The sequence below is a fragment of the Panthera pardus genome, unplaced genomic scaffold (assembly GCF_024362965.1).
Source record: "Panthera pardus isolate Hobbes unplaced genomic scaffold, ASM2436296v1 HiC_scaffold_12, whole genome shotgun sequence".
Classification (NCBI taxonomy): Eukaryota; Metazoa; Chordata; class Mammalia; order Carnivora; family Felidae; genus Panthera; species Panthera pardus.
In genome coordinates, this window is record NW_026526677.1 from 58551692 (window position 1) to 58578009 (window position 26318).

At 51.5% G+C, this 26318-nt stretch overlaps 1 protein-coding gene and 1 long non-coding RNA gene across 8 annotated transcripts in view; one reads left to right on the forward strand and one right to left on the reverse strand.

Annotated features, from left to right (window-relative positions):
• The window catches only part of SLCO2B1 (solute carrier organic anion transporter family member 2B1), a 57048-nt gene that overhangs the window by 15355 nt on the left and 15375 nt on the right, over nucleotides 1-26318 (forward strand). For 6 of the 7 annotated variants that reach the window (XR_002079977.1, XM_019449834.1, XM_019449830.2 and 3 more), the window contains 7 exons: nucleotides 213-375; nucleotides 3152-3391; nucleotides 3625-3723; nucleotides 5796-5986; nucleotides 14950-15052; nucleotides 18489-18846; nucleotides 21732-21897. Coding sequence is in view for 6 of the 7 variants with exons in the window: in XM_019449834.1 (XP_019305379.1) it covers nucleotides 213-375; nucleotides 3152-3391; nucleotides 3625-3723; nucleotides 5796-5986; nucleotides 14950-15052; nucleotides 18489-18846; nucleotides 21732-21897 (1320 nt within the window). In the remaining variant the exon portion in view is untranslated. The remainder of the gene's footprint in view (nucleotides 1-212; nucleotides 376-3151; nucleotides 3392-3624; nucleotides 3724-5795; nucleotides 5987-14949; nucleotides 15053-18488; nucleotides 18847-21731; nucleotides 21898-26318) is intronic. The other variant, XM_019449838.2, reaches the window with a different exon arrangement.
• Nucleotides 11655-14782, reverse strand: LOC109267205 (uncharacterized). The gene is made up of 2 exons (XR_002079979.2): nucleotides 14643-14782; nucleotides 11655-12779 (listed from the first exon to the last, which is right to left on the reverse strand). It is a non-coding gene; the product is annotated as an uncharacterized LOC109267205 (long non-coding RNA).

Here is a 26318-nt window from a genome sequence, read left to right on the forward strand (position 1 = left end):
TGTCCGCTCTGCCCTCATTTCTCTCCCCTAATGGGACAGTGGGGACCCTCCTAGGGGGACCCAGAATCTGCATAAGAGGGGCCCAGATGATTCTCATTTAGCCAGCTAGTCCTTTATTCGGATGGGAACCCCAGATTGGTGACAGAAGTGAGGGTGGTGCTGGCCTCTGGTGGCTCTGCTCCATTCGAATGGGTCCCCTCATCCCTCGGCAGGTGGGGAACACAGCCCTGATTGTGTTTGTGAGCTACTTTGGCAGCCGAGTCCACCGGCCCCGACTGATCGGCTATGGGGCTGTCCTTGTGGCCCTGGCAGGCCTGCTCATGAGTCTCCCACACTTCATCTCGGAGCCATACCGCTACGACCATGCCAGCCCCGGTAAGACCAGGAAGGGCTGGGCTGGAGACGTACGTGAGGAGCCGCATTACCATGCACCGGGGCCCATCCCCAGGCCCGTTGGTCAGAACGGGCATTTTCCGTTCCTCTCCACTCCCTCAGTCCCAGTCCGGGTGGGTCCTTCTGGCAGTCCTGGAGAGTGGGGTTGTCTTGGGGCGGAGGGCTGAAACCCTCTGATCCTCTCTTAGTGAGGGCCTGCTTATATGTCACTGTATTTTTTGAGGTGGGGTGAATTACAACACAGCCTCTGTCAGGGCCTGGCACGTAGTAAGTCCTCGGGAAAGGTTTGCGAAATAGTAATAACGGTGTCACATACCACTTATGGTGTACCAGACACTGTTCTGAGTATTTAGGTGTATTCATGCATTTATTTAGTCCTCACAAGAAGCCAAGATGTTAATGAAAGAATGAATGAGTGAATGAACAAATTAAAAAATGAAAGAATTTTAGAGAGGAGTAGTGAAGCCCCTGTTTAGCCCAGTGAGATTTTGTTGAGGGCCTATTGGACAGATAGATGCCCGTCCCTTGGAGAACAACCTAAGAAGCCTGAGCTTTATTCCTTCTCTCTCCCATCCACCCATGTATTTACCCATCGATCCCTTCACCCATCTACCCATCGATCCATTCACCCATCTATCTACCTATCAATCCATTCACCCATCTATCTACCCTTCGATGCATTCACCCATCTAACTACCCGTCCATCTATCCACCCTCCCATCTATCCATCTATCCATCATCCATCCATCCATCCATCCATCCATCCAGTGATCCACCCAAGAAACCCTTCGTGCTGCAGACTTTGTGTCAGGCCCTCTCAGGGGACTCAATATTGCCTGCAGGGGGCTCCCAGTCTGGGACAGGAGATGGCAAAGAAAAACCCTATAGTGTGTCCCTTGTGTGAGAAGGGAAGCACAGGGACTGAAGGAGCCCATGCCCCAGCCTAGCATCATGGAAGGCTTCCAGGGGAGGAGTGTCTCAAAGAGCATCCTTCCTCCCTCCCTCCCTCCCCTGCCTTCTCATCAGCGCACATCCTGGGGCTCCCACTCTGTAGCACCAGCCCCAGGAAAGAGTCCAATTCCTTGGGAGTCAGCCAGAGAGAGCCACTAGAGCCCTGAGTGGACTGCAGTGTGGGGGAAGGAGGGCATTTCGAGTGGAAGGAACCACAAGGGCAATGGCAAGGGAAGTAGAGAAGTAGATAGTGTGCATGAAGAGCTCAGAGCTGTTATCTAGGCCTGAGTGGAAAGCGGTCAAGAGGCTGGATGGAAGGCTGAAAAAAAAAATTTCTGTGTCCAGAATTTCCACTTTCACAGAGCTTTTTCTGTACAGAGTCATACACGTTCTTCTTCATCCTCCCTGCCATACAACACCCCTCTGCCACAGGAGCCCTGTGAAACCCTGAGTAAAGCCTTCTCTTGCCTGAGCCTCAGTCTTCGATGAGAGATGAGGCTCAGTGACCTCTGAGCCCCCATCCTGCTCTGGTATTCCAGGCTATTTCATTCACTCATTCTTCACCCAACATTAATTAATTTATTTTTAATACTTATGTGCCAGGCCCCCTGATAGGCACTGTAGGGGTGGCCAAAGAAGACAGGGCTCTATGACAATCATCACATTTAATGTCTCGTAGGTGCTGTGTGTGGGCACCACTCACCACTCTTAACATTTACAGCCTTATAGCAGGTATTCTCTCAGTAGCCCGTTTTACAGGTAAGGAAACCAATGTTCAGAGACAGGGATTTCCCGAAGGCCCACAGCTAGTGGGGCCATGACATGTCCAGGTAGCTTGGCCCTAGAGTCCCTGAGCCACTGAATTATTGTGCTTCTGAGTTTCTGTAGAATTTCCATTCTAGGAGACTCTTTTGACAGATGAGGAAACTGAGGCCCAGACGGGCTGAGGGCTTCTTGTCAAAGTCTCCCAGTCTTCTACCCAGGCAACCTTGGTTGAAGGTCAGGGTCCTTGACCCTGGTTCACGTGGCTTTTTCTCAGAGTCCTGGCTTCCATAAAGGGCTGGGCCTGCCACAGAGAGAAAGCCACTTCTACACCCACATTTGGGATAATAATAGCATGAGGGTCTCTTTAAGTTTGCTCACCAAATATTGGTGAGCTACAGGGAACAACTGTCTGGTACTAAATTAAGAAATTCCCCTTTACTGAACTCTGCATCTGTGTCCTGAGCTGACACTGAGCCCACCCAAAATGAAGGCCAAGGGCACTAGAGCCCTCCACAGTCCAGGCCCAGCATCCCTCCCCTGCCCAGCCCTGCCCTCAGCCCTGGCTTTGCCCCTCACCCTCTGTGAGCCAGCCATGCTGAATTTCTCAAGCCCCTGGGTTTGCATATGCCGTGACCTCTCCCTGGAACACCCTTTCCACCTTCTCTTTCTGGAAAATCTTGTTTGTTCTTCTTGGCCTTGTTCAAACTCTACTTCCTTTGACAGCCCCTCCCTACTCAAAAGCCATGGTGGCCATGGTATTTCTACATACCTCTCCTCAAAAAGGTGGCATAGGGTGGTTTTAGGACATAGACTCTAAGCTGAGCTTCCTGGGTTCCAATCTCAGCTCTGCCTTTGCCAGTTGCTGCCTGAGCATCAGTTTCCTCATCTGTACAATGGGAGTAATGAGGGCAACCATCCTCTAGGTTTGCTGGGGGAGGGAGTCAAATGATTTATACATACATCACTTAAAATGCTACCTTGCATCTGGTGCACGCTCTGTAAGCCTTAGCTTTTGCCATAATATTTTTTTATCATCTCTTAGTGGACATGCCACAGGATTTTGAGGCTTCTCTGTGCCAGTCCAAAACCTTGGTCCCAGACCCAACCCCAGCTCCCTCCAACAGCAGCTGCTCAAGCTACACGGAGACCCAACATTTGGCTGTGGTGGGGATAATGTTCACGGCACAGACCCTGCTCGGCGTGGGCGGTGTGCCCATTCAGCCCTTCGGCATCTCCTACATCGATGATTTTGCCCACAACAGCAATTCGCCCCTCTACCTTGGTGAGAACTGGGGTCTGAGGGAGGGCCAGGCTCAGAGGAAGGGGGATGAGAGGCCCAGATAGGGGCTGGGCATGAGTCCCTGACCTCTGCTCCATGTGACCAGTAAAGGTCCAGAGAAGACCTAGAGTTTCCTGGGCCTAACCAACTGCTCTTGCCTATTAGAGACTGGGCAGGCACTGATCTGCTGAGGGAAGCCAGGGCCAGAGGAGACTAACCCAGCCTTTGTGTTGCAGGGATCCTGTTTGCAGTAACCATGATGGGGCCAGGCATGGCCTATGGGCTGGGCGGTCTCATGCTGCGCCTTTATGTAGACATCGACCGGATGCCAGAAGGTGAGCCTCAGGAGCGCACAGTTGTCCCTGGGGGCACACAGATGCTAGCTAGCTTATGGATAGCTGGTCTAATAGGAGACAATGAGCCAAGGGACTCAGGTTCAAATCCCAGCAACCCCACTGACCTTGGACATGCCTCTTAACCTCTCTGAGCCTCAGCTTCTTCATCTTTGAGATACTCTCTGTCCTGTCCACCTCCCATAGCTGCAATCAGAATCCAATGAAAGCTGAAGATAAGCTGTAAAGCGCCATCAGACAGGGGAATGGAGAAGCACGCAGGAGAGAAGTTCTGGAGCAGGACTCAGTTACCTTGGGCCTACCTCAGATGGAAACTTACTGGGTTGACCTCTAAGGACCTTTCTAGTTTTGACCACTTAAGGGTCTGGGAACCTGTGCCGAGGGCACCATTTAGGGAACCTCAGTCACTACTCCAGGTAGTAGCTGGGGTGGGCCAAGGAGTAGGATGGAAGCTTGGCCTGAAGGCACCAGGAGAGGGCAGTGGTAGGGGTCCCCGTGCTCTGGCACCCTACAGGGAATAGGAGAAGATTCCTTTTAGAACAGGTTACTGCGGCATTTCAGCTGCCTGATTGTCACATCTAAGCAGCTCTAAGCCCCAACCTATGCCTTCTACTTCCTGCTACTCAGAAGCCCCATCCCTCACCTGGAGATTTTCAGCAAGCTCTAGAAAGCTCAAGGTCACACACGTATGAATGGATGGACACGCAGATTCTGCTTCTTGTTCTCTGATTTTTGCACAAGGGTGCCTCCAGGACAGGTCTGGGCAGCTCTGAACAGGTCTCGCTAGGAATAGCCTTGCCCCACCTTCCTCTCTTCTAGAAAGCTGGGCCCAGGAGCCAAGCGTGAGCTCTGGTTATTGTCCTTAGGTTTCCCAGACACGTCCCAGTGCCGGGGAAGGGGTGTGTGTGTTTTCTGGCTCAGTTGACATCATCCTGGCAGATGTGGCACCTTCACAGGCAGATGTGGTGTTCCTGTGGACTGACCTCCCTACACTTTCTCTATGGGGGATTTCAGGGGGTGGGCGCGGCGTGTCTGCTGCAGGCGCAGCTGGGTGTGTGAGAAGCGGAGGAGTCAGGGAGATACGTGTGCTGACGCTCGCCAGGCTGGCACAGAAGCAGGGGAAATAATAGGTGGAGGAGGGATTTAGTGCAAAAACAACTTCATTCCCAGCTTTACAGATACATTTGCTGAGTGCCAGTTGTGTACTCTGGCCCCTGGCCAGGTAAGCTCAGGACCAATCACCTGGGAACCAGCCCCGCTCATGGGGTTGGTGTCATTATGCATCTGTGTCTTTATAAAGTGTTTGTGGATGCTATAACAATTGAAGGAGGAGGTATCTGACTCAGCCTTGAGGTCAGGACTTGGATGGGGGATGTGGGCGTTCCAGCCAGGAGGCACATCTAGAATAGTCTAGTCCTGATTACACCTGGGGAACTTGTTAAAGGTAAGACTCCTGGGTCACCTTCCCACCCCACCCCGTGGTAGTTTTAAGTTGGTCTTGGGTATTTTTGACAAGCACTCTGGTGATTTTGATGAGAATCTTGTGCTGAGAAGCACAGGAGTAGCCCTGACCATAACAACAACAACAATAATAATAATAATAATAAATCACAATAGTAACAGTAAGATGAGGAAGATGAGCAAACTCCTATACAGCACATACTCTGTGCTGGCACTATTCTAAATGCTTTACATGAGTCAGTTTCTGTGATTCATCACCTGTGATATAGGTACTACTACTGTCTGTATTTTACAGAGGAAGACACTGAGGCACAAAGACGTTAAGTAATTTGCCCAAGGTTGTTATGTTAGTAATGGGAATTCAGACTCAATGGTCCATTTCCAAAGTCCATAACATCGACCACTACACCCAATGCCTGGGTAGTTGAAAAAGCTAGGTCCAAGAAGGGTCAAGGTCAAATGCGATGTAACTGGCAAAGCCACCACTGAAGCCCAGGTCTCCTGACTCTTGGTCCAAGTCACCTCACGTCTCAGAAGCCAGTCCCACGATGGTGGGATCCTGATCCTAACATCACTATGGTCTTCTCTTTCAGGTGGTATCAGCCTGACCTCAAAGGACCCCCGATGGGTGGGTGCCTGGTGGCTGGGCTTCCTCATCTCCGCTGGTGCGGTGGCCCTGGCTGCCGTCCCCTACTTCTTCTTCCCCAAGGAGATGCCCAAGGAGAAGCATGAACTTCGCTTTTGGCGAAAGGTCTTGACGGTCTCAGACTCACCTGTCAGCAGAGTAAGCCCCCTTCACATCCCCACCCGAGTCCAGGCTCCAGCCCCACCTACTTGTTCTCCTTTGTAACCTTAAACTTCATCCCTCCCCGGCACTGCACTTCACAACTTGCAAATCCATTCCTGTCCAGGCTCCACAGCATCCACCTACAGCCCCACGCAATGAGTATGTCCGGCCCCTTCCACAGCTGAGGAGATTAGGGGCCAGAGGAGGAAATGACCTTCCCAGGCCACAAGGCCACTGAGGGCATCACTGGGATGAGAACCCCAGCCTCTCTGATCCCATGCCCTGTCTCTAAACACTACACTTTCCACCTCTTTGCTCATCACTTCATGGTTTTTGTGAGTTCTAACCGTGCTGTGCCGGAGCAATATTGAGAGCTAGGGGGAGGGGAGAATGGGTGGGAGGGTCTGAGAAGACTTCTCTGAAGGGGTGGAAATTGAGCTGGACTTTGAAGGATGGTGGGAGCCTAGAGAAGGGCGTTCTAGGTGTGGACACAGTAGGCCAAAGAGTTCAGCTGTTGAAATGAATCTGGCCTTTTTAGAAGCAGTGAGGGGACAAACACACATTGAGTGCCTCCTCTAGGCCAGATGTCAGGCCGACACTGGAGCTCAGCACATGGCTTCTACCCTTAAAATAGGCATGGCCTAGTGGGGACAGAGATTCATAGATAAGTAACAAGCCATGAGGTGCTGGAGGACATCTCGCTGAAACCCCTGCTTGGCTGTGGGGCAGGTGGTCTTTCCTCAGAAGAGACCCACTGGGCAGATCAGATGACTGGTCGGGGGGTCTCCTTGTTTTCCACAGACTCACCAACACACGAGACCCTAAAAACAATACATTGGCTCCAAAGCACAAAAGAAAATGACAAAATAGAAACGTTTCATAAAAGTTCAATATACAAGTAATGTCAGCTTGATCAGGTTTTCTTTAATACTCACACACATTTCATGACATTCTGAAAATCTGTACATTTGATTTTCTTGTTTCCCAAGTTCTCACACACACAACGTTTCTGTGACCAAATGTGTGGAGTTCTTCATGCCGATCAATTCTCGGCAATACCCACAAGGTGTCCCACTCAACCCTGACACTGTCTACCTGGAGGTAGCATCTGATCCCACAGGTTAGGGCTCAGACTCACAGTTGAAGTCCCACTTCATTTGCAGACAATAGGCTCACCCCCTGGTTACCTACAACTTCTGTCCTACTTGGCTGCAAATCAGGTTCCCACAGCCCCCTTCTTGGATTCCATGATTTTCTAGACTAACAGCTCACAGAACTCAGGAAAGGACTTACACTTACCAGCTAATTATGTAACAAGGGATATGATAAAGGGCATTGCTGAACAGCCAGATGAGATTACACAGGGCAGGGTCTGGGAGGGTCCCCAATGCAGGAGCTTCTGTCCCTAGTGGAGTTGGGGTGTGTCACACTCCTGGCACGTGGATGTGTTCACCAACCTCAAACCCCATACTATTAGGATTTTTGGGGGGCTTTCTCCATATAGACATGATTGTCCTTAACTCCATTACCAGCCCCTCTCCCCTCCCTGAAGAATTGGGGGTGGGGGTGGGGGGGCCTGAAAGTTCTAAGCTTATAATCATGGTTTGGTCTTTCTGGTGACCACTTCCCATCCAGGAGCCCACTGAGAGTCATCTCATTAGAACAAAAGATGTTCCTCTCATCCAGGAAATTCCAAGGGATTTAGGAGCTTGGTGATAGATGCTCTGGGCCCTTAGGAAATTATACAGATCTTAGGGCTCCATGTCAGGAACTGGGGTCAAAGACTAAGTATTAGAAGATTCTCCTAAGCACTCTTATTTACAAGAGTTTTAGGAGCTCTGTGTCAGGAATATATATATATATATATATATATATATATATATATATATACACACACACACACATATATATTTGCTTATTTATTTATGTTTATATATTTCTTATTAGTAATTGTGGAGAAATCACAATCATAAATTATTTGTTGCTAAGTAGTTCTAATTTCAAAGAGATGATTTGTAAAAAAGACTGTTGAATATTTTGCAACAAGAATAATTCTATTTCATGAGGCAGGTCGGTGCATTTGAATATGCTTGCTGTGATGTGAGCAAGAAAGTTTGGCCCTTGGAGAGAGGGCTGAAAATGTCTTCACCTAGAAAGGCTAGAATTTGAGCCCAAGTCTGTCTGACCCCAAACTTGGCTGTTCTATGACCCTCATGACCCATCTCCCTCTGCCCCCACCAGCACCGCCCCCACCACCACCACTGGAGCAGAGGGTATATACATGGGACACCAACGAGAATTGATATTAGAACAGCCAATAGGGGCCAGAACAGGAAAGGCCTTGCCTGCCAGCTTCAAGAGCAGCCGGCAGCCCTGAAAGGAGGGTAAACAGGGGTCCCGTGGCTCTATCACTAGGTTCTAAGCTGAGAAAGGGACAGAGGAAATGTGTGGGCATGGCTGGAGGTGGGGAGACTGATGCAGCAGCCATGGCTGTGGTCCAGGTGGGAACCGGTGCATTGGCAGTGAGGCAGGCCAAAGGGAGGAGTCCAGGAGCCTCCCAGGAGGAAGACTGCTTGGGCCCTGATGCTGCTTTGCTATGGGGCATCCAAGATGGTGCAGGGCTGGGCTGATGCTGGGCTTGGAGGCAGGGGAAGGCAGGCCCTGCAGAGGGACCAGTTTCACGGGAAGAAGACAGCTTGAAATCACACATGGCACTTACTGGTTCTGCCTAGCTCAGGCCAGAATTTGAATGAGGTAAGGATTCCTAGAACTTGGAGATGAGTTCTTAGAAGTAGGGGTAGTCATAGAGAAAGAGAAGAACCTGGGTTTTTGGTTATGGGCAGTCTCCAAGTTGGGCCTTAAATCTGAGCAGAGAACAACCACTTGAGCCATGGGGTGGCATCTGTGGGAGAAGCAAGGGTGAGGCATGTGTCAGTTGTGTGACCTTGAGCCAGTCATTTCCCCATTCTGTTCTGTCGTGGAAGATACTGAGGTTGGATTCCTGGAGCAATATACTGTGTGCCTCGAAGTCTAAGAAGGCACAGTTTTTGGAGTTGAAGCTGCTGTGATGCAGAGATTTGGGTTTTAAGAGCTGCATCTCTGTGATGCTTTGAAACCCTGGCTCCCCGGCTGTGAACCTGTCTGGCTGTCTGGATTCATTCTGTCAGCACATTGGGGATGGGGAGTGAGGAAGGAAGGGGGTGAGAGGTTCTTAAAAAAGAACCGAAGGCTGAGAACATGATGATCTGCTTCCAGCAGCTCTCAGGCAATAAATATTGATGTGGGAGGAATTGTTCCCCCGCCTCCTTGAAGCTGCCTTGGCCAGCTCCGCTCGCAGTTACTCAGACTGGCCCAGCCCACTCAGGCCACTGAAGAGGAGGTAGATGGACGAAGAGGAAGGGCCCAATTAGGCAGAACTGGCAGCCAGAAAGTCCAGGCCCACAGACATGGGAAGTGTAGCTTCTGTAGAGAGCGGGAACAGGCAGGGGGAAAAGTGAAGGGAGGCTATTTCTCACATCCCTTCAAGCATCTTCTCCCAGGCTCAGGGGTCCCCTAAATACCCTCCTATAGCAAATGCAGTTTTTAAAGATGGTGTGATGGTATGTAATATAAGGGTTGTGTGACCCGGCGAAGGTCTCTGACCTCAGTCTCCTTATCTCTAAAACGGGCAGAAGATTGGACAAGGGTTTACCAGATTCGAGGACGTCTTCTTCTCCTCGAGAATGGCTCCCTATCTCTGGAGCAGTACGTGAGCCCTTTCCCTGTGGGAGAAAAGGGTGCCGTCCACAGCCTCTGCCCCAAGAAGCTCTCAGGTAATGAAGGAAGGCCAGACTCAGACAGGGGGATGACTGACTGACAGCTCAGGTTTCTCCAGGGTCGGTGCTTAGAGTTCTCTGCCTACAGGGAGGGGAGCATGAACAGTCTCCACAGAGAAGACTATACAATGGTAGATGGGGGAGGCTACACGGACATGAAGGGGCAAAAGCTCTGCTTGCCTGCCTTTGATTCTGCCCATGTGTCTGTGGCCTCCTGGTGGCTACCAGACATCCTTCTCAAAGTGAACCAGGGCAGGTCTTACCTTTCTGCAAGCCACAGTCACCCTGTCTATAACCAGACAGTCTCTAAGTCAAGCCCCAGGACTCCTGGCAGATGGCTCTCTAGAGCCTGTGGAGTAGAAATTGCCTCTCAGGGGCTCCCCAGCAGGTCATCTGGTCCCATTAGGACCCCATTCAATCAGCAACACTCCTTTGCCCTCCACACCCTCAGGTCCCTCTTAGTGCCTACCCTTGGGTCTAGGCAAGGGGCTGACAAAGGTCTCATCCTTCGAGATCCCCTGTCCCTGCCCAGCCTCTGAGCACCGCTGGCTTCTGTCACCTTCTCTCGGTTCCAATTTCCCAGGAGTCTCCATGTCTGTCATTCTAGGCTGTCTCTCAGAGTCTGGGATTCTAATATTATAAAGTTCTAAATTTTGTATTTCTAGTAAAGATTCTCAAGTACTTGTGTTCTATTATTCTAAGATTCTATGCCTCATATGGTCTGTGACTCCAAAAATTCATATTTCTACATGGTTACAATTTGGGCCTATGAGTCTAGGAGTCTGTGAAATCTGTTTCCTCCCAATTGTTAACCTGATGTGCTTCTTTGGGAGAATGGTCAAGGATGGGGACAGGAGTGGGCAGTAGCAATGGCCCTTAAAGCCTAGGACTTACGGCCAGCTAGGAGGCTTCTGTTCCCTTTGGACTTTGTGCTCCTTTTACAGCCCCTGTGAGGTCCAAGGTGACTTGTGTCTCTCTTATGCTTGGTACCTCTCCCTTACAGTAACTGCCAGCAGCCTAGGCTGGCTCATGTCCCTAGCAACCCAGGCCTTGTGACTACCCCCCACCCCCACCCCTCCTCAACTCTCTAAGGTAGAAGGTCTTGTGTGATCATCCAGTTCAACCCCCACTCTATCTTACAGATGGAGGGATTCAGGCCCAGAGAGGGTCAAGGTTGTTCCCAAAGCTGGACCAGTACCACCCCACCTTGCACCAGTCTATATAAGGCCAGGTCTTGGCCCAAAGGGCTATAGTGAGTCCTCCCCGCTTCATGGCCTGGTGTAGATCAGAGCTTCCTCAAACACTGAGGCTGGAAGGCACTTTGGGGTGACCTGCTTGAGTGGTTTCAACAGAACCCCAAAGGTGCCACCGTAGGGAGAACCCCAAGGGTGCCACCATATGGAGATTGAAGAGAGGTGTCCCCAGTAGAACTAAGGGCCTTCCACCTCCCTGAACACACACGTGCACACGCACGCGCGCATACACACACACATATACACACACACACACACACACACACACACTTCAATCAGACAGATTCTACTTTTATGTGTTTTTGTACCAGTCTTTGGAGTGAGGTTTCAATTGGGGAAAAGGTTTTGCTGCTAAAAACCCAGTTTTCAAAACACCGATCTAGTCCAATACCTCCGTTTGACTGTCGAGGAGACTGAGGCTAAAGAAGAGAGCTGACTGAAAGCTGATCTGGCCCAAGAGTTTCCTTGGTGCCTGAGGTGTCTGAGTGCCGGCCTACCGGGAGGCCAGCAACAGGAGTTAGACATATGGTGTCTGTACCAAACCAGCCTGGGTATGAATCCTGCCTCTGCACTTACAATTCTGCAATCCATAAAATGGGTATAATCACAACGTTCACATCTTGGGGGTTTTGTAAGAATGAAACAAAGTGTGAAGTGGGTTGTTCAATGCCTGACAACCAGGAATGCTTGTTCTTAGTATCTTTCTCTGCTCCAGCCAGCTCTTTAGAGTTTTGAAAAATAATGGAAAAATTATCTTTTTTTTCTAATATTCTTCTTACAGCTCACACCAAATTCACGTACAGTGCTAATAAAAGAGTGGGGAGTTAGGCTGACATCTATTGCCTACTCTGTACCATGCATTGTTCTAAGCCCTTGGTATGTATTATCTCATTTAATCCTTGTAATCCACCCATGAAGTAGATGCAGCTATTACCCCCATTTAACACCTGAGGTGCCGAGTTACAGAAAGATTAAATAACCCGACCACATGGCTAGTGAATGGTGGAGCTGGGATTCAGACCCAGGAAGAGCATTGCAGGACCTGGGCTGAATCGCTCAGCCGAGACCAAGAAGCAAGAAAATAGAAACAGCAGCAAAAGTTTGCCAGAATGAGAGAGAGAAACATAGGAGCATGGACCACAAAGATGAAGTCAGTTGTTATAACTGAACCACTTATTTGGTTCTGAGCTTTCTGGTAGTCAAAGGGAAAAGAGAGGCATGGCCTGTTGCACGGATCTCAATACGAGAAAGCCCGAAGCATGTCACAATCTTCTGTGAAGCTCAGATCTCTAGGCACTCTGCTAGAAACACGACCTCCCTCCCGCAGCAGGTAGGAAGTCTAGCAGATAACCCCATTCCCTGTGGCTGCTTGCCGTGGCCACCTGTGATGGAAGCTGAGGGCATCACCTGCCAGGATCAGCGTGGCTCCATGGGATTGGGGTCACAGCTCCACATAGAGCTTTCCAGGAACCCAGCTTCCTCTGAGGATGACTCCCTGGAGGCCCGGCAGACAGGGTCCTTTCATGTGGGGGACCACACATGGTGTCCGATGTCCTGCAGGCTTGCAGCAGTCAACACATGGCCCCGAGAGGGGAAGTTCTAACCAGGTCACTAGCGCAGGCCTGCTGACCTGGGCAAACCACAACCAGATGTGTCCAACTCCAAATCACAAGGCTTTCGGTTTCAGGAGCTGGCTCTTAGTCAGGAGTTCTCAGAACAGATCTGGAGAGAGAGGCGGGAACTTGTGGAGAACACAGGACTGGAGCTAGGTCAGTGCTCCCAGTACCTACCAGATAAGGCCCAAGTAAAGTCCCTTAGCATGGCGCTCCCAACCGCCCAGCTCCTGCCCCAGCAACTCTTACCCATAGTCAGGATGGCTTCCCCATCACTTTGTGCACTGATAGACCCCTTGCCCCAGCCACACTCCTGCTAGACTATGCCCTTGCTTCAAATAACCTCTTCCTTCCAGTCCACAAATCTCAAACCTCACTTCTCCTGGATGCCTTCCCTGACCTCCCAGCTCCTGAAGGTCTGCCTCTCCCCTCTTGTCTCCAAACCCCATGCTCTTTTTCACAGCATGAGACAGTGTGGTACTATAGGACCCACATTTGAGAACCTGCTCTGCTCATTGCTCCCCAGGTGACACTTCCCCTTCTGGGGCCTCAGTTTCCTTTTCTGCGAAATAGGTGCGGTAATAACTCCTTCACCAGACTGCTACGGGAATCAGATGACACAGTGGATGTGAAAGTGCTGGGTAGACCATATCGGGTTGTACAGGCAGACACTGTGGTTGACTCTACTGTTTACATGAAAACAAGGAACTCACAAGGTTCTGCCTGTCCAAAGGTCGAGCCTGTCCTTCCATCCCTGATAAGAAATGCTGGGAAGTTAATAGTTTACCTTAGCCCTTCCTGCTTCCTGCTTCTATTTCTGGGAAGTACCCCAGGCCTAGTACCCCTCCCTGGGGTCCCAGGACCTTCCTGCACCGCCCTCCATAGCTTAGCTAGGACTAAGAAAGGCGTAAGGAGATTCCCTGATTTTCTTAAAGACAGTGTGTCCAAAAGAAATATTATGTGAACCACATATGTAATTCTAAATGTTCTGGCAGCACATTCGAAAGTTAAAGACATTAATTTTAATAATTAAGTTAACCCACTATATCTAAAATATTCTCATTTTAGCACATCATAAATATGAAAAAAACTAATGACGAGGTATTTTCCCATCTTTTTCATACGAAGTCTTTGAAATGCAGCCTGTATTTGGTATTCATGGCACATCTCAGTTTGGACAAGACATAATCCTGGTGCTCAGTGACCACACATGGCCGGTGGCTGCTGTGTCAGCACAACTCGAAGGTATAAATGAATAACAGACCCCCGGTAACTTACCCAGAGTGGGTAAGACCCAAAGTGTGGGCTCTCAGGCCCCTCCACATAACACCACAAAGGTGCCTCCCAATTCTGCCTGTCTTGCATCAGGGCCTCCAACTCACAGGGCTTAGTGGATAAAGCATGAGTTTTCTACTCAGGTAAGCTTGAGCTCAGATCATAGTTCTGTGCAATGTTGAGCAAGTTACCTCACTTCGCAGCTTCTTTGCTCAGGTGTGAAGTGTAAGACCCCTTCCTTTGCAGGTCCCAGGGAGGATGGAGCAGGAGCCCACATACTGGTGGCCTGGCATATCCTGGAATCCCCATTCTGCTAGGCCCCTGGGGTACTCAGTGTGGACGTTTTGCCCTATTCCGAACCAAACTGAACCTACTTCTGAGCAGTGTACAAGCTTGCCTACATCACATTAGCATCTCCTTTTGATCTCATTTTTCTTCCAAGAGGCTAGCATTGGCCGCACCCATTGCCTGTTAGAGACATCTGTTGCGTTTCTTCTTTTCATGGATATTTATCAGATGCCCACTATTTTACCTCAGGCCCTATGCTAGGCACCAAGGTTTCAACAGAGAATAAGATAAAGATGATCCCTGAGCTCTTGCAGAGCTCAGAGCCCAGCAGAAGAGAGACCCTGAACAAGGTTTGACTTGGACGTACATGTATATGTAAGATCGTTATTTTCTCTTCAAATCAACTTACCTTCTACTCTGAATGCCTATCTTGCTGGATTAGCAAGACACTCAACTTCAGCCTTTCTTAGGGTTCCCCCACCAAGGTGAAGCAAAGGTCCTGAGGTCTTACAGGGTGTTGAGGCACCAGAGAGGTCTCACCCCCAGCCAGCAGGCCTGTTCAGAGCCAAGAATAAATGGAACACTGCTGGCCCCTATTGCTCCCAATGAGTTGACAGCCCCATACCCTCTTCTCTTCAGAGTGTTTCCGCACCAACAGGCATATCTGGGCAGAATGTCTGGCTTCCAGCTGACTGCCTGGGTCGTGTGTCTTCCAGGGTGAAGATTCTCCCTCTGAGCAGAGTCTGCAGGAACCTCTAGAGAAGCAGGATGGCCTAGTCCAGATTGCACCAGACCTGACTGTGATCCAGTTTATCAAAGGTAAGAGAGCTCAGGCCAGGATATGGGGAAGGGGCCCAGAGGGGCATTTGAGGCTGCACGGGATCCAGCCCCTTCCTGCCCTTCTTGATTTATCTTTCACACCTACAGGCCCCTCATGAGCACCATACGCTCCTGTAAGTCTTTGCTTATATGATCCCCTCTGGCTGGAACATCAGTTTTTATTGCTATCTATCAAAATCTTCCTTGTCCCTCTAGGTCAAGCTCAAGTGCTACTCCTCTCCTTCCCCCAACAAGCCTGGCTCTCCCTCCTCTCAGCTCTCTGAACCCTCAGGGCCAATAATCCTTGCTCTGCTTCTCTCAAGGACTATTAGGAGAAGCAAATGGGGTGATGAATGGAAAGCCTTTTGTATAATATAAAAAAAAAAACTTTACTTATATAAGGTGCAATTATTATTTCGATTACCACCCGTGCCCTATTGCTATTATTCTGACCATGTCCTGGGACAGTAAGGTGAGCTGCCTATGGTTTAGGAGGGTGATAACCACAGGGTTTGCTTCAACACCCATCCCTGCCCCCACTGAGGACTTTTGAAAGAGGAAGTAAATTAGGCCCAATTCTTGGAAGTGTGTCCTAAGACTTGTTGGGATGCCAGTAATCCAGCCCCCAGTTCTTCAGTATCCCCAGGACATGTGGGCGGGGGGGCGGGGGGAGGGAGCTGGACCCCACGGGGCTGGGCCTAGAGACAGGAGGGGCTTTGACTTCCTAACCTCAGATCACCCACAGCTGCTGGAAGGCCCCAGCACACTCTCCATAGGAGAGTTTATTAATCACTGCTTTGGCTTCTGCCCAAAGGGAAGCTGGGGCCAATCACTGAAATTGGATCCTGGAATGGGTGTCCTGGGCAGATAGTCTCTGGCTGTTTCAGCTTCTCCATGAGCCTAGAGGAGATTGAGGCAGGGCTAGCCATAGGCCCTGAAGTTGGTCAGCAAGCTTGACTTCTGAGCTTTACTGCTGAGTTCTGGGGAGATCATTGTGACCTGAGGTTTGGCCTTGACCATATGGGACCATGGGGGAGCCAGAGGGAGGAGGAATCATGGCCCTTAGCTGCAGGAGGCCTAAACTCTTAGGGGAAAACAGTCCCTGAGTTAGAGAAGGTCCTTGTCTGGGGGAAACATAGTCCCTGTGCTGGGAGAGATCCTATTCAATGAGAGAGACACAATCTCTGTGCTGGGGGGCGGGGGGGGGGGATGTCTAATGGAGGATACATAGACCCTGAATGGAGGGAGAAAATGCTTTGTCTAATGGAGGAGAGGTGGCCTCTGTGCTGGAGGAGCCCCCTGTCTGATGGGAGAGATACTATTGTTGAGTTAAGGGAGGCCCTTGACAAATGGGAGAAACATAGTCCCTAAAGTGAGGGAAGACCTGGCCTCTGAGCTGTGAGAGGCTCCTGTCTGATAAGAAAGACATGGTCTCTGAATGGGGAGAAGCCCTAGCTTATGTGATAGAGGAGACACTGTACTCAGCTAAGGGAGGTAGCTACCTAATGGAGTTGCCCCTGGAGTTCCCCTTTAGGTATCCCTATCTAAGTGAAAGGCATAGCCCTGCCTCTAGGAATTTTCCATCTGTTCTAGGGATAGGCTGAAGATGTTGAAGAGAGATAGAGGATGGGTACAAAGTGCACTGCAATGATTAGCACAGGAGAATGGGATAGAAACAAGGAGACAGACCTCTGGAGTCAGGCAACCAGAGGGGGCACAGGAATGTGGGAGAGGCAGGGGAGGTAATAGCAGACAGAATGACCTTTACATTCGGAGTTAGGAAACCTCTGGAAACTCCTGGCCATGGCCTGGCCTCTCTAGGTGAACTTGGGTGAGTTCTATGGTACCGTCTGTACAATGAGGCCAGTCCTGGCCAGGGTAGCTCATGGGAGGGAAGGAGGCCAGAGCAGCTGTTTGGGGTAAAGGCCACATGTGATACCTTCTCATTCCAAGTGCTGGCTGAATGCGCTGCGTGGCAGGGACTCAGGACAGGAAGCAGGCCTGGGACAAGGAAGGGGGATTCCACAGCCCCAGCTCCTACCCACCCTGCCTAGATGATTTGTCTTTATTTTCTGGCGCCTAAGGAAACAGTTCCTGGCCTGGCCCAGAGGGCCAGAGGGCCAGAGGGCCAGCTGACTGTGCTCTGGCCATGCTCTAAGGATAGATAGAGATCTCAAGTGACAGAGGCCCTGGTCCTGCCACTGCAGGAACAAAAGGGACCCCCCACTTGGCCCAGAAGAGCCCCATGGCTGTCTTTCCCTACCAGTCCCGTTCGCTCCTCTGATCTTGGAAAGGCCTTTCCTCCTCTCTCCCCTACGCCTCCAGTTAACTTCCACCTCCCCTCCTGCAGGCAGAAACACGTCTTTTCTCTTTTGATGTTAGTGGAGAGAGAGTTGCGCATGTTAGAACAGGAAGCATTCTTGGCTGTCACCCTGGCTGCCCCAGCTGATGAAGGCCCCGAAGCTCTTTCAGACTTACCCCATGTTACATGCCCTTTGGGTTAGCAGATTTGCAGTGAGGAAACCTGTATGCTGGACATCAGTTTAGGAGCTAAAAGGAGACCGGGGAGGTCGTCAAAGCCAGACCCGTCACTTCTATGCCTTTCTCCGTGCCTTTGTCCCTGCTGCGTCCCTATAGGGATTCCTTTTCCTTCAGACCCGTTCTTCAGGCCCTACCCCTGTCCTGCCTTGAGAAGCCACCCAGCACTGAGCCTGCTCAGTGTTCTCCTTCTCTGGAGGTCTTGGTCCTGCTCCAGCATCTTGATAGTTGATCATATATGGGCCTGTTTGTCCATTTGTTCATTCCCTCCTTTATTCCATAAATATTTATTGAGTGTCTGCTATGCCCCAGGCTCTGGAGATTCAGCAATTAACATAACAGTCAAAAATCCCCCTGCTCTAAAAGAAGTTTATATTCTAGTGGAGCGACTAGAAACTGGCTGAGTGAGTGAAACATGTGGTATGTTAGGTAAAGTGCTATGGAGAAATATAACTATTTCTGTTTTGTGCTGGGGACACCAGAGGGAAGACGAAGGGCCAGGTTGGCTTGGAAAGAGCTAGAGCAGGACAGGATGAAAAGGACTAAGTGGGAAAACTACGATGTGAATGGGTAGAAATGGAATGAGGTGGGATGAGATGAATGAACTAGAATCCAATAGAACTACATGGAATCAAAGTTTGGATAGAATCAAACGGAAAGAAGCATGATTAAATAGTGTGCAATCTAACTCAATGGAATGTAATGAAACTGAGTTTCAAAAGCAGAATAGAATTAAATGGACAGGAGTCCATTGTAATGGGATAGAAGCGAATGCAGTAGAATGAAATGAGATGGGATGGAAGGAATAGATCTGTCTAAACTGAACAGGGCAGGATGGGACAGAAATGAAAGAATGGCTGGCCTGCCCACTCTGACCTTCTCCCCGCTTCCCCAACAGTGTTCCCCAGGGTGCTGCTGCGGACCCTGCGCCACCCCATCTTCCTGCTGGTGGTCCTGTCTCAGGTGTGCATGTCATCCATGGTGGCAGGCATGGCCACCTTCTTGCCCAAGTTCCTGGAGCGCCAGTTTTCCGTCACAGCGTCCTACGCCAACTTGCTCATAGGCGGCCTCACCATCCCATCGGCCATTATAGGCATCGTGGTCGGGGGCATGCTGGTCAAGCGCCTCCACCTGGGCCCCATGCGCTGTGGAGCCCTCTGCCTGCTGGGGGCGCTGTTCTGCTTACTTCTCAGCCTGCCCCTCTTTTTCATGGGCTGCCCTACCCACCAGATTGCAGGCATCACCCACGAGCCTGGGTGAGTGTATGCGAGAGCGCGTGAGCATAAGCAGGCGGGGAGACGTGTCAGGGAGGGGGCCAAGACAAGGCCAGATGAATTAGGGGACCCATCTACCTCAAATCTCACTTTCCACCAGCACCTTCTCCTCCCCTCCGCACCTACCTTCAGAGCAGTGGGGCTTCTGTCTCCGGGTCTCCAGTGAAGGTGTTAGACATCACTAGAAGGGGCAGGGAACATCACAGACAAGACAGTTTGGGTCTGCGGAGAGATGGAAGCCAAGGCAGGGCAAAGCCACTTGTGGGGATGGCATCTCCAGAGTGGCCAAGCCCTGTGAGCCAAGGGGAGGTGAGACAGAGGCCACGTCAGAGAGCAGGACCCAGCTCAGCCTGAGGAACACTTTGTTTCTGGCCAGAAGAAAGGCTGGCCTGGGAGCCTGCATACTCTCCATCCCTGGGAAAGGGGGGGCAGGAGTATAGAGAGAGGGGGTGAGCAGGGGGCTGGAAGCCATCTATCATGGATGCTGCAGAAGGGGCTTAAGCTCTAGAAAAGAGTTGGCTTACAGACCTCAAAGATTTGGGGTTTTTAGAGCCTGGCAACTAAAATTCTGTTGTCCCACGACCTTAAACCTTTATAGAGTTCTTTTTCCACATCTGGGCAGTACCAGGAGGAAAGCCTCTGATGCCTATCTCCCTTCTCCATCTCTTTGTCCCCCCACCCTGCCACAGGCAAATGCCCTCTCCCAGTGGGGTCTGTCTTCGAGAGGATGTTGGAAGATACATTGCTGCCTCTTCAGAATGATTTCACTTTTCCCGGGAACTGCTCCAGGCTCAGGCTGGCCCAAGATGCAGCTAGAATTCCCCAGTTGTCTCCGTGCCCACCTCTCTCTGGGCACTTCCTCCCTCCACCCACATGCCATCTCTCCCCACCTGCAGGAGGCACAGCTCAGGGCCCAGAAATGCTCAGCTCTTCCCTCTGTCCCTGGTCCCACAATAAAACCTCTCCCCCATCTCCCTTTCCCTTCCCCTCCTTCCTTCTCCCTTCTTTTCCCATTGAGGCGACTCTGCTGCCTCCTGTCTGCAGAGCCCTTGTTCGAGGCACGGCTGGTGGAACTTTAGCCAGGCCCTCTAAAGTCCCCTGTTTGAGGAGCGAGCCAGAGCCTTTAAATGATTTGTAAAGAGCAAATGGATATTTTAGCACCAGTTTTGCAAAAAGGAAATGGAAAAAAGTCACCTAGCACACATGCCAATTTCCCTTCCCTTCTGCCTCTCACCTTGATTCTGACATCTCATCTCACTGTGTTCTCCTCTTTGTGCAATTCACTCAACTGAGCTTTGGGCTCTAATTCATTGAAGAAGCCTTTTGGGACAAACTGAGCAAATTAAGGAAAATTTCTCATATTCCAGCCCAACTAATGATACTTACAGCTGCGAAGAACTGAGGGTCTCCCATGCTCCCAGCGTCCCGCCCAGTTCTTCCCATATTCTGTCTCATTGAATCTTCACAGGATCTCTGAGATGGGTCCTATCATTATCCCCATTTCACAGATGAGGATAGAGAGGCTCAGAGAGGTGAAGTCACCCACCCAGGGCTGTCCAGCTGGGAGGGGCCGAGCCTGAAGCCAGGGCTCTCCCCACAGGAGCAAGGCGCTGAGGAAGAGCCCCCAGCTCTCATCCACTCGGCCTTCCTGATGAGTGTCTGCCCCTGGATGGAGTCCCCTGGTGCAGCCTCAGTTCCAGCAGTGCCAGCCCATTCCCTCCCCTGCCTGGCAGAAAAGGAGGGAGAGATGATCTCCACACCCCGCCCCCCCCCACACACACACACACTGTTGGAGGCAGACCCCTACCTGAGGGAAGGAGAAGGAGTAGAACTCACCTCTGCCCTGATGCTCTCCCACCCCGTCCCAACTCTGGCTACAGGCTGGCTGACTCAACGGTTGTCCTACTCACTTCCCCTGCCCCTGCTGGGCCTCTTCTCCAGGGAACCGGGATGGCACAAAGCTGGCCAGGCCTGCCACTCTGTCCATACCCACCCTAAGCCCACAGGACCACTCTGGCCTCCTCTGTAGCCTGGCCATAGGTTCCCTGGCAGGTTTTCTCCCTCTTAGTTATGAAGTCAGGTCACATTCTGAGTCCCAGGGGCCCCCTCTGCACCTCTCCCAGGGTGACTTACCCCTTGAACTCATCCTCTCTTCTGATCTCCTGCCCCTGTCCACCCCATCTTGCCCCAGCTGACTAGAGTGGGGGCACTCCTGGGACTTGGGGGCAGGCCCTCCAGAGGGAATTGGCGGGACTAAGTCCTGCAGTAGCCACAGTGAACAGGGTAGTGATGTGAGCTGAGAGGTTGTGAAACTACAGGATGGTGATAGGAGGGGGTCCCCAGCTGAGCTAAGGGAGACACTGAGGCCCAGTGAGAGGCAGGGACAGGTCAGTGATCCTGCAGCTAGTCAGGTGCCCTGACTGGTCCTAACACACATAACTAGAATTTTCTAAGAAGAGGAAGCAATCCAGCTCATCAAGAAAAAAGCACTTTTCATCTGAGACTAAATTCTGGGATGAGTTTATCTTGTGTTCCCTAAAGAAGGGCCACTGAAGAGTGGAGATGCTTGCAAAAATTCAAAGTCTTGTAGGCTGTTGGGGCTAGAAGGGGTCTCAGAGGCCTCCATCTGACCGTGCTCCCTGCTTCTCCCATTGGGAGGCCTCCCGCAGCTTCTAGTTCATCTCCCTGCTTGCACATCTCCATTGCAAGGTGCCCACCACTGCACCTTCATGGAACAGCCCTGACAGTGAACAAATCTCTGAGTGGAGTTGAAACATCTGGGCATCGCTCTTGGGGTGGGGAGCTGGGCTGCAGGGGTGAGGGGGCCAGGAATCCAGGCTAACTCTGCCGGCTTTCTCTCCCCCCAGCAACTTGCCTGGACTAGAACAGTTTCCAGCCTGCAGAGGGAATTGCTCCTGTCCATTGGACGACTTTAACCCTATCTGCGACCCCAGCACCCATGTGGAGTACCTCACACCCTGCCAGGCAGGCTGCACAAGCCGGGTGGTCCAGGAGGCTCTGGACAAAAGCCAGGTGGGTCCGGCCTCTGACGGCTCCCTCTGCCTCCCTGGGGCTCTCCACCCCTCCCTGTCTTTGTGCACCCATCACACTCTCCATCTTTGAACATTCTCATTCTGTGGTTTTTCCATCTGTCTATCTGTTGGCCAGTCTGTCTCCTTCTGTTGGCCGATGTAGAACATTATTCTCACAATAAACTTTTATCGCCAGTCTGGGCCCAGCCATGGGCCAGGCCCCAGAGCACAGGGGTGAACCAGATCTGGCTCCAGCTGTCTGTGCAGGAGAGAGGCAAAAGGAAACAAGTCAGGAATTCCAGGGGTGGTGGTAGGCAGGAAAAAGGGTCCCCACAAGTACAGACAAGGATAGAAGAAGATACATCCTGCCTAGAAGGGTCCTGGAAGGCTTTCTGGGAAGTGGCCTTTGAGCTGGATCTTCAAGGATGAGTGAGCAAACTCATCCTAGGAAAGCCCTAGGAAAGGGCTTTCCAGGCAGGGGGAGCAGCAGAAGCAGAGTCTGAGAGCGAGCACATGCACATGGCACACGCACACAGCGTTTCAAGAAACTGCAAAGAACTTGTTGGAGCAGAAGCATAAGGTTTCAAAGAGGGAAAGCGAGGCCCGGGCAAAGAAGAACCTTGAATGCCAGGCCACCAGTAGGGACCGTATCAAGAGAGTGATGGGGAGCCTTGGATAGGTTTTAAGCAGGCAAGTGACAGGGTCCGATCTGTGTCTGATCACACTTGAGACCACAGTGTGGAGGAAGGTGAGCAGAGTGCAGGCTAGGAGACAGGGAGACGGTGGGGAGGCTGGCACAGTGAGCCCGGTCGGTCAACAAGTCAGTCAACAAACCTTCGCAGAATCCCTCCTCTGTGCCAGGCCCTGTGCTGGGGACTGAAGACCCAGAGGCAAGAGGCCCTACCCTCAAGGGACTCCCAGCAGGGAAGAGAGGGCAGAATAATCATCAGCGTGCACTCTGTGAGCCTTAAAAAAGTCACCGAGACTAGCCTCTCCTCTTTCCCTTTCTCCTCAGTACCCCCTAATGACAAATGAGGATAATATCAGCCTTCCTCAGGCCCCCAGGCTGTAGATTAACATGTGTGTATGTGTGTGTGTGGGGAGGTGCTGGGGGGGGGGTACAGTGTCAGGCTGGTCATTATGACACCATGTCCCTGTCTCCAGGGCTCCCCACCTTTGTCGTGCAGAACCTCTGCCTTTGCATCCTGCTGGGTATCAGCATCTAAGCCCAAGGTTCCTCCAAGTAGAGAGACCTGGACCCCACGGCTAGTGCAGAGTAAAGCACCTGGTCAATGGGGTTTCAGAACCAACAGGAGCCACCTGGGCTGTGCAAACTGTATTTGCAATAATCATAATCCCAGGCCTTGGGCCTCCTTAGCACTCACTGTTCTTGCCTGGTTTGATCTCCCTAAGACCCTTCCAGAGGACCCCAGGCCCTGCCAGCTGAGGCAAGATCCCCAAGAGAACAGTAAAGGTTTGTGGATATGGGCCCCTGAGCACTAAGGCCAGGCCACCCAGTTCGAATCCCTATTCTACCTATAACTGGCTCTGTTACCTTAGGCAAATTATTTGATCTGTGCCTCAGTTTCCTGGTCTACAAAATGTAGGTGATCATAATGAGTACCCACTGTATACTAGCCACTGTGCCAAATGCTTGCCTCAGCTGAATTCACTGAATAGCAAGTGAAGAGCCATATGACATAACCTATGAAAAGCACTTAGCGTGCCTAGTGGCTGGGACATTTTAAGCACTCGGTGATACACACTCCTGCTAAGTCCATTATACAGATGAGAAATGGAAGCCCAGGGAAGGATTAGGCATTGCCCAAAGCCTTAGTGCCAGAGCTGGGATTAAAACCCAGGGTTCTGGCCTCCCAGCCCAGCCCCCTCCCCAGAGCATCCTCAGAGGTTGTGTCTGGGTATAGTATTTGGGGGAAGGTGCAGCTGGGCCCTGGTCAGCATCAGGAACTGTCGCCCTGGCCTGGAATAGTCTCTGGCCTGCCTCTCCAGGTCGATGGTGAGCTCATGGGCTCAGGGCTGGGTCAGTCAGCACCCAGCATGGCTACACTCAGTAACCATTTATGAACACGTAAAGGACCAGGAGAAAGATGGAAAGAGGTGGGTGCTTGGTGGGATCTGGGGCTCAGGGGGTAAGGCTGAATCCCCCTGGGGAGTGAGAATCAGAGGCAGCTGGAGAGACTGAAGTCATCCATAGGAAGAACTTCCTGCCAGAATTAGATGAATGTGAACGAGGGCTGGGAAAACCCCAAGAGAAAGGCCTCTCACTTTGTGTCCACCCCTGCAATCTTCTGCTCCCCAGAAAAGGCACGGGGGCAGGTGATTTCTCTTCCAGTAATCTTGCCTTCGCATATTTCTCTCCTTACCTGTCCCTCCATTGAAACTGGTGGGCTGCTTAGCCTGTAGGCAAAGGTCCAAATGGTGTGTGCTCAGCCTTAGCGCGTGCAGGAGCTCTGTGAGGCAATGGAAAGAGCACCCAGTTACCCAAGCCTGAATCCCAGGTCTCTCTCTTTCTCTCTTTTGCCTTGCCCTAATTTTATCTATTAAATAGCTCTCAAATCAAAACCCTTTTCTGTATTCTCCGCCCCCTCCTCCTGCCTCCCTACCACTCTCTCCACATGGGGCATCTTGGCCTGTCTTCGCGCCCCCCACCCTCCCCCTCCCCGGGCCGTCCCCTCCCAGGGGCCAGAGCAGCTTTTGTACTGTCAGGTCTTGTCCCTTCCAAGCTTACAATCTTCCCAAGGCTCCCAGGGTCCAGCTCAGGGCCTCCCAACCCTTTCCACAATGGGAAGTGTCTGAGGCCGCCAGGGTTGGAGTAGAGAGGCTGCCCCAGGCCGACCAGACCCCCTCGAGGGCTGATGGGACCCATCCCTGCACACCTGTCTCCCAGCAGAGGCCGAGGGTCCCTGGGGCACCTGGTCAGAAACTCTGATCTATGGGGAAGAGAAGCCTAGGCTTCCTGGCTTGCTTTGCTCCTGTGAGGCGCCTGAGGGCACTGGCAGTCTAGACCACTTTTGAAAGAATCCTAGGCTGGAAGTTTTCCAGGCCGCGGCAGGGGGTGGGAATTTGAGCTACAGTCTGACACACCCTTGGGCCAGCCTAGGGGCCATTCCTTACAGTTTGAAAAGGAGTCAGCTTCTACTCAGACCTCAGCCTCTGGAGGGGTCCCAGTTTTCTGGGGGTCTCCTAGTAGACTTCACCCTGGCAGGAGGGAGGGCTAAGATTTATCCTCTGGCCCTGAAGCCCCCAGACCTCAGAAAGCTGTACTCCCTAGTACAAGTTCCACAAGCATATCGCGGTCAAAGCTTATTTCCAGATTCTGCTCACCTCCCTGGATTCCAGGCTCTTAGTACTAACCCGAGTATTTTTCACTTTCTGCCAGCTCATGGATGCACTCAGGACAATGTTTTCAATACTTCATCCAGCATTTTAAGTTGCTGGCAGTATGATTGGCAGGGTGCTGGTGCACTGTGTTTCTGGAAACAGCAGTCCAGGTTCCTCTTTTGTGTCCCAAGCTGTTCACCATGTCTTCCCAACGCAATCCTGGAGCGCCTCCCCTCTGCCCTCTCCTGCGTGCACGCTCTGCCACAGGCTCACTGAAAGATTTGCTAGGTTCTTTCCTGCCACTTTCATGGGATTTTGCATTTGACCTTCCCTCTCCTCATTTCAGTTTTCCTCTTGGAAAACTCCTATTCATTCCTCAAGACCCAAATCCAACGCCCCTCTTCCAAGAAGCCTTCCTTGCCCTTCACGTGCTGAGCCAGGGTGCCCGCTGTGCTGTCTGCATCTCTCCATCCTTTTGGAGAGAAATTTCCATTTCCCCTTGAGAGTCTAGTCTGGAACCCAGTGCCCTGGAAGAGGAACGCTGAGCTGGAAAATCCGAGTTCCTTCCCCAAAACACTCTGTTACTTTGATTCCTTGTGCAGACAGTCGGGAATTTGGAACACTCTGGCATTACCAGGTGAAAGAAAGAGAGTGTGTGTGCACATGTGCGTGTGTGTATGTGACTGGGTGAGTGTGGATGTATGTGTGTGGGTGGGTGTGTGAGTGTATGTTGTGGGACTGTGGTGTGTGGGAGAGAGAGTGTGTGGTGTGTATGTGTATGATTGTGTGAGTGTGGGTGTATGTGAGTGTGGTGGGGCTGATGCTCTTCCAGGCCCCTCTCTCTTTTCTGTTCACCACTTCCCTCTCCCGGCAGCCTCAGCCCATGTGTGTGTGAACCGTGCGTGTCCAGGGTCGTGCTTGGCTGCAGGGGTCAGAAATCCCAGCCTCCAGCCAGCTCCACCCCATCTGGCTCGTGCCCTTGGGGCCTTCTGGGGGCCTTCTGGGGCCTTCTGGGGCCTGGGCCAGCTGTTTGCCCTTGGAGGCTCCTGAAGGCTTTTCTCTGCCCCCTCCCCACCCTAG